Consider the following 8,105-nt stretch of genomic DNA (forward strand, 5'->3'; position numbering starts at 1 on the left):
GAAAAAAAAAAAAAAAACTTGCAAAATATGCTATTCTTAAAAAATATGCAAAAATTGCAAAATATACAGAATTATAGAAATATTCCTTAACATAATAATGGCCATTGTGAAGATTATAATTGAGGGGAATGAAGTAAGGCTATTAAATAATTTCAACCATTTTATTGATTTCCTGTCGTCATTATTTAATGTTCCTATATGTAAAAAATTTAATTTTCCTGAACATGAAACAAAATATAACTTTTTAAAAAAATATACCAACAACACTTCTGTAAATCGAGCTAATGAATATTTTAAAAAATTAATTGAGTCTATATCTGTTGTGTTCTGGAAAGGCCGAAAATGGAAAGGTATTGTGAAAAAAAAAAAGAAAATGATGGAAAATACTTGGAGTGATTATGGGGATGGAAGAAGAAGGAACAGAAAGACATAGCAAAAATAAAGAAAAGAAAAAGCATAAAAATAAAAAAATTATATCAGAATGAGAACAAAATGATGAAACATTTAGCACCGCTACATGAATGAAAAGAAAGGAAGAAGAATTAAATGGCACGGCACTGTGCATCGAAAATGTAAAGAATCCTTACTCATACCTTTTTAATGGATATAATTTCGTAGGTACCTATTGGCCAAGCAAATGGAAGTGGTATCATAGACACGGTTATTGGGCTACCAGAAAGAAGCTTCTAAGTTTCGATAAATATAGACCATACAGGTGAAGAGGAAAATATATAATTAAAATTAACGAATAGAAAATGTTCTTGATAATAATAATAATAATAATAATAATAATAATGACAATAATAATAAAATAGTACAAAATATACATATCATATTATTTTTCTCGTAAAAAGGGTTATTACGAAACTATCAAGTATAACATTTCATATTTTTTACTTTTTTTTTTTTTGTTTGCTTTCCTTTTTATTCTAGATATCATGAAGTTAAAGGATATGGAAAACCTAAGTTGAAGTTCTGGCAAGACTATTCTTATTATAGGCCCTTGAAGCAAACAACAAAATTTTGGTAAATGATTTCCCCTTTTTTGAAAAATATAATTATTACCACGGTATAACATAAATTGCCTCTCAAACTGACAACACGAATATGTGTGTGTACATGTGTGTGGGTAATCACGTATATGTTCGTATTTATACGCTTATGTGTACATATAATTTTACGCTTACATGTATATGTATATTACTATATAAATACATACATAGATAAATACATACGTATATATATATATATACATAAATATATACTTATGTGCACGTGTACACAACTTACAAAATGTACTCTCCAACTTTATCCGTTTAAACAACAAAAAAATTTTAACGTTTTTCTTTTGAAAAAGAAGAAAAAAAAATTTTGGTCATCCTTTTACAAGCATAAAACAAATTACAAGTAAAGAACAAAATAATTGAACAAATTTATATTGTATATTCTTCTTGAACTAAAAAAAGAAAAAAATAATAAAATAAAATACACATACATACACAAACGTACACATGCATACACAAACGTACACATGCATACACAAACGTACACATGCATATACACACATACACACATATACACATACATACACATGCATACACACGCATACACAAGCAAACACCCTCAAAGACATGCACATAAATTAACAAGTTGAAAAAAACACATCAACATTTATAAATAAGTAGATTTATACTTTCCTTTTAATTTTATTTTTTTTTAACTTGTTGTATATCCATTTATTAGACTAGAAGGAGAAGCTCCCTCTCTTAATTTTAAAATGTTTCTGTCAGGGTTTCTTACCCTAGATTGTCTGGGCATAATGACTTTAAGAAAAAAAAAAAAAAAGAGTCAAATTTTAAAATATGAATAAATATAATGTTTTTCCCCATATGGGAATAAACGAAATAACAATATTAACATTTATACTTCTGCGAAAACTTATGTTGTTCTAATTTTATTTTTGCTGGTATTTTTTTGTTGATTTTTTTTTTTTGTTTTTTTTCCTTCCCCTGTTACTACTCTTTTCTAACCATTCACATGACCATAAGACCCTGTTTTTATATCAGCTAAGTCGGACACCACAGGTAAATCAGTTAGAAGGGTTAAGATAGATCCACATATCCACCTGTTCCTATTGTAATATTATGTAAAAACATAGATTTTTTTTTTCTTTTTTTTTACGTCTTTTTTATTCGCATATTTACCCTTCATGTATTTACCTGTCCGATGTGCTTTCCCGTTGTAGCAGTATTAATGTAGCCTATTATAAGAAAAAAAAAAAAAAAGAAAGAATATATTATATAAAAAAAATGCATATATAACATAAAAAAAGTATAACACAAATAAATAAAAAAAAAAAAACTGCTTATACCAATGGAGTTCCTAATTTTTTCCTATAAAAAATGAAGAAAGATCATGTACGTTTTTGTATATATATATATATATATATATATATATATATATATATATATATATATATATATGTGGTTATGTACATACATGCGTTCGTGTGTATGGATATATATTTGCTATTTATATATAAGTTCATATATGTGTAGAGGTACATATTCGCTTATATATTTTTTTATAACATTAGCTGCCTATTTTCAAATGTGGACGCCAATGTTTTCAGTCTTGACAGAGCTCGTACGGCTAGTCTGGAAGGTGAAATGTAAAATTGTAATGTAGTGTAACACATTGGAAGGTTAAACAGAATAATGTTTTTATTTTTTAATTTAACTTTTTTTTATTTTTTTTTTAATGACTTATTACCTTCCTCCAGCTAAAACCCTCGCTGTTAAGGAAGTTATTTCCTTTGCTAGAAGTTTATATACACAAAGGGGAGAGAAATGTATGTAATGCTATGTTAAGTTGTGTTGTAATATATTATGGTGTGTGCTTTTTCTTTTTTGTTTTTGTTTTTTTTGTTAAATGCTTTATTTAACAAAGCCGCATTTGCAAGCTTTTTGTATTCACCATTTTGATAAACCTCCTTTATGTCTTCAAGTGCTGCATTTTTTATGACAACAAAAAAAGCGTAATTATGTGCACGAATAAATTGAACAGTTTTTAAATAAATATTGTATATTAAAATAGAACTGTTTTATTTACCTTCAAGTATACATAGCATTTGTTCTTTTATATGTTTTATTTGTTTACATACATTTACGTCTGGCAAATTCTCTAGCCCTGCAATATTTTTTTTGTAAAAGAAAAAAATACTTATAATTTTTTCACAGCCTCAATGTTTCCTTAAATAATAACGAAAATGACCATATAAATATGCACTTAAGGTTATGATTTTATGTTTATATTAATTCCCTTCTTACTCCTTTAACGAAATTTTTACCTAAGGATTCCAAGGTGTCTTTGCTTTTATTTGACAATCTGATCATATCTTCAAGCCATTGGGGATGCTCCTAAATATGTTAGCGAGCAAAAAAAAAAAAGAAAAAAAGAAAAAAAAGGAATCAAATGTAAAAAGGGAGAAAGTTTTATTTATAGATGGAGGTGCTTAGCTGTACATTTACATATACATGCCTACATGTATATGTGCACACATGTACTTTAGACACGTAACAGGTATATACAAGTAACGTTCTATCATACATATTGCCCACATTTATTCATATAAATATGTGAGTTACATAATTGACTTCATCAGGTATGGAATAATTTTCAGCTTCTCTTCCAGGAAAATTTGTTTTATGCTATGAAAAAATAAAAACATTTTGTTTAGATTAATTTATTTGTACTATACATTTATTTATGATAATAACTAAAAATATACTATAACATCCGTTAGTTCTTTTGCGTCTTCGTTCATTTCATTTTGCATATAATTGTCAGCTGGTTCATAAGGGAAATTGTGCTTATATTTTCTCAATCCTAAATTTAATTTTCTCTCAAAGGGTAAATCTACTGGACCTGAGAAGTAAAATAAAATAAATAAATAAAAATAAAATGAACAGATGAATAAATGGATAGATGGATTAACGAATAAATAAACATGTAGAAACAGTTATAATATAATGTAATACTTTCGTTACACTTAAATAAAGGCATATATATATATATATATATATATTTTTTTTTTTTTTTTTTGGCTCAGTATTATACCGTTGGGAATATTGATTGTCCAACTTGTTTCTGATACATCTTTCTTAATGTCTGAACTTGAACAACTGATTCTAAATAAACATAGTTCGATTAACAAATAGAGTGAAAAATAATTTAAAATTTTAAGTGGCAGATTCATTTTTTTTTTTTTTTTTTTTTTTTTTTTTCAGAAACGTGTGGTAAAACAAGGCGCAAAGGTTTTATTGCTTCGATTGTGCATGTGTATATAACTTGTATGTATGTGTGTATATTATTTGTATATATATGTATATATATGAGCATTCGTATTTAACAACGTGGTAATATTTTTTTACAGAAAAATCTATTATGTGATCTTGTACATATTCAATGAAAACACTCTAAATAGTAACATCCATATTTGTGTATTCATCCACGTTTAACTTGTATTTACCTATATATTTGTATTTTTTTTTTTTTTTTTTAAAAGAAAATAAAAAATGTGTACATACCATACACGAGGTAAGGTTAAAAGGGTATTTTTTATATCATCAAGCTAGTCTATATTTTAATATAAGAAGAAGTCAATCCGCTGTTGAATTATTTTGCTAAAAAGGCAGTAGCGTACTTACGAACACATATAAGCACACATATGTATATATGATTATACATACATGTACTCATATTTTTCAATTCGAATTGTGCGGAAAAATGGAGGGACTTTGAAAAAGACAGTAATATTTAAAACATTAAACCATCACAGCAAATTGAAAAAAAGGCATTTTTTCTTTAATCTTGTTTTATATAAATGAAATATGTTGAACTCTTTTTTTTTTCTTAACTAATTGAAAACCTTAATACAAAAGAGAAATAACCAAAAATATATATTAAGATGGAAGAAGTTTTTGAGTAGAATGCTTTTTTATAGACTTGAGGAATATCTTGAAAAATCTGTTCTTTTTCATTTTATTCTCAATATACTAATTGTAGGTGTATCTTTTTCTTTTTTTTTTTTTTTTTTTTTTTTTATAGCTACAAAAATAAACACCAATTGTACTACCACAGACTATAGTTAATCTTTTGTCTTTTAAAAAATTCTGTTCTAATATTTCCTTTCATATTTTTTTTTTCTTTATAATAAAGATATCAACACATTTTTTGAGATGTGCATTTAACAGCAACTTAATGGACGGAAACATAACTATAACCTTATATGCAAATATATGTAAATATATACAAATATATACGAGAATGGATAAGTATATATATATACATGCAAATGTACGTATGAACATACGGACACTGGTTCTTACGTCATTCTGTTAAGGAATATACTTAAGATAAATGTTTCCCCTTAAATTTCAAAAAGAAAAATATGATCATATTACATAAGAATTGCCTTAACTACATTTAATGTCAAATGTACCTTACGCTATTTTTATTAGAGCAAAAAAATAAAACAAAAAATAAATTGAGAAAAGATGCAAAAAATAAGTCCAGTAATGGAAGAAAAAATAAAATGAGAAATGAAAAAAAAAATTTTTTTAAATATATTAATTAAGGCAATTATAAATGGCAAGAAGTAGGTATATTAAAGTAACAAAATAGGGAAATAATTTTATGTCTATCTTTTGGCTTTTTTTTATTTATTTTTTTTATGTAACTCATATTTTATAACGATTAATTGTAAAAACTGCATTGAGAACTAATTAACTCGTCAAAGGGATAACGTTTGTAAATATCTACGTACGTATTTAAGTATGTATATATATACACATGCACGTGCGTACCCATACATACACATACTTTTAACCTTTTGACGGTCGGCATTGTTACACATTTCAGAAGATTTATGAGTGCATGTTTATATTCTTTCTTATGCTTTTAATATTTATCAAAAGGCTGAAAAACAATTTGTTCTGCGCTTTTTTTTCTTTTTCTTTATTTTATCTTTTCTTCCACACTCCCCTTATCAAGTATGTAAGTTGGTAAGAGTTATACAGTCAAACATTAAAAAAAAATAAAAAAAATAAAAAATAAAATAAAATGTAAAACTTGCTACATTAGTTTATATGTATATATATATACATATATACACGTTTTTGCTTGCTTTGTTGATTTGTGTTTGATCTTTAACTGCCCCCAATTTCCAATTGTTTATGTTTAAATAAGAAAAAAATGAGTTGATACATATTCATAAGTTTGCACCACAAATATTTGAGCAATAAAAAGTTCAAACTTAAGGAATACAAATAATATTGTAGAAATAGATAAGTCTGTAAGATGTTCGTTCATATGAATTTAATAACACATAAAGTGTAACATATAACACAAAATACATGTGCCATATAACTTTTCTTTTTTTTTTTTTTTTTTTTAAAAAGAGTAATACCTGAATAATATGTTAATAATACGCGAGTAATATGTTACTGCATTTAAAAGAATTCTTGTGAAAAGTTCTAAAAAATAAAAAAGATTAAAATGTGAAAATCATAAAGTTGTGTGTAAAAATATTTTTACTTAGCGTATGTGTGCGAGTCTTTTTACAACCATTCAATTTTATATATAATTAAATAATACATATGAAAATAAAAAAAAAAAAAAAAAAATATGTTTCTGTGAAAGCAATGTGCATAATATATAAGTTATGCGTAAATGTATTTATATATTTGATATCTATGTAATTGCGCGCGTGTACATTGTATGCATATGTGTATCTGTACATATATTTATGCGCATATATATATATATTATATATATGTGATGTTTGTGAGAAAAAATTTGTTTTTCACTTTATCAGGGAAAACGTTTTCTTCTTATAATTTTTTTTTTTTTTTTTCTTGTGTGTGTGTGTATTTTGTCTACATATATATATATATATATATAAATATATGTACACATAAATTGTTTGTATCTATTTATATATGTTTGTATGATTACCCCTAACTTCACTGATAACTATTTTAATGTTTCTGTTAAGTGTTTGTCTGTTCAATCTTTAGTATGTTTTCACCTTTCCAGCTTGTTTGTTTTTTTTTGGTATTTTGTTTTACCTTTTCATTTTATCTCATAATTTGATGATACTTAAAGTGCGTGTTACATAGTACATGGATATATACACACTTGCATGTACATATATACGCCGGAGCATGTATGTTTACACATGTGAATTCATATAAAAATGTACCCCTATACATATACACTTGTGTGTTTCTAATTTTATGAACAATATCTATGTGAATAATATCTCTATGAACAATGTGTCTATGAACAATGTGTCTATGAACAATGTGCCTATGAACAATGTGCCTATGAACAATGTTCCTATAAACTTGTTGTAGGTTCCATATATTATGAATTCAATTTTTTTGGCAATGTTTGTTTTCTACCATAATTTAAAGTGTTAAACGTTGAACATTTTTAATCGTTTGTTAATATACTTATAAAAATGTGTAATGGTAATTAAACCAGAATTGTATGTATATATATAAGTACGTATGAGTGTGTATATGTACGTATGTGTGTATATAAGTATGTTTATGCTTGTATATGTACGTATATGTGTGTATAAGTACGTTTATACGTGTATATGTATGTATATGTGTGTATAGTTACGTTTATGAGTGTATATGTACGTATATGTATGTATATATATTTATATATATATATATATGCGTATATTCTAACATATCGTATAATTATATATGTAACTTTGACCTAAACATAAGGCGTTGGAGAAATTTGCTCTCTGTCAATTTGAAAATATCATATTCTGCAAATTTTTAAAAATGTGCAATATTCTTCCTTTTCGTTTTATTAATTTACGTTAGCTTTGACATGTTTCGCTTAGTTTTGATGATTCTGCTATGTTTTTTTGCTAACATGTACATATATGTATATATGTGCATACATTTTTGTGTACATAAGTATATATACATATGTGCATACATAACTGTGTGTACTCCCTTTACAAACTAACACATTCCAATGAATTTGTCTTTTAATACACAATTAATTAATTTATTATA

The 8,105-nt window shown here is 25.6% G+C and overlaps 2 protein-coding genes across 2 annotated transcripts; one reads left to right on the forward strand and one right to left on the reverse strand.

Moving 5' to 3' along the window:
• Window positions 1-97: 97 nt before the first annotated feature.
• Window positions 98-1,030, forward strand: PmUG01_09024300 (conserved Plasmodium protein, unknown function; the record flags this gene model as incomplete). The annotated part of the gene is made up of 3 exons (XM_029004927.1): window positions 98-350; window positions 619-715; window positions 934-1,030. 3 exons carry the CDS (start codon window positions 98-100, stop codon window positions 1,028-1,030), a joined length of 447 nt encoding a protein of 148 aa, XP_028861567.1.
• Window positions 1,031-1,716: 686 nt separating this feature from the next.
• PmUG01_09024400 (conserved Plasmodium protein, unknown function) lies at window positions 1,717-4,258 on the reverse strand (the record flags this gene model as incomplete). The annotated part of the gene is made up of 12 exons (XM_029004928.1): window positions 1,717-1,823; window positions 2,031-2,131; window positions 2,220-2,260; window positions 2,372-2,393; window positions 2,592-2,657; window positions 2,773-2,818; window positions 2,977-3,009; window positions 3,112-3,189; window positions 3,350-3,419; window positions 3,648-3,710; window positions 3,797-3,927; window positions 4,120-4,258. The coding sequence occupies 12 exons, from the start codon at window positions 4,256-4,258 to the stop codon at window positions 1,717-1,719; spliced, it is 897 nt and encodes a 298-aa protein (XP_028861568.1).
• Window positions 4,259-8,105: the final 3,847 nt, after the last annotated feature.

The sequence above is a fragment of the Plasmodium malariae genome (assembly GCF_900090045.1).
Source record: "Plasmodium malariae genome assembly, chromosome: 9".
Taxonomy (NCBI): Eukaryota; Apicomplexa; class Aconoidasida; order Haemosporida; family Plasmodiidae; genus Plasmodium; species Plasmodium malariae.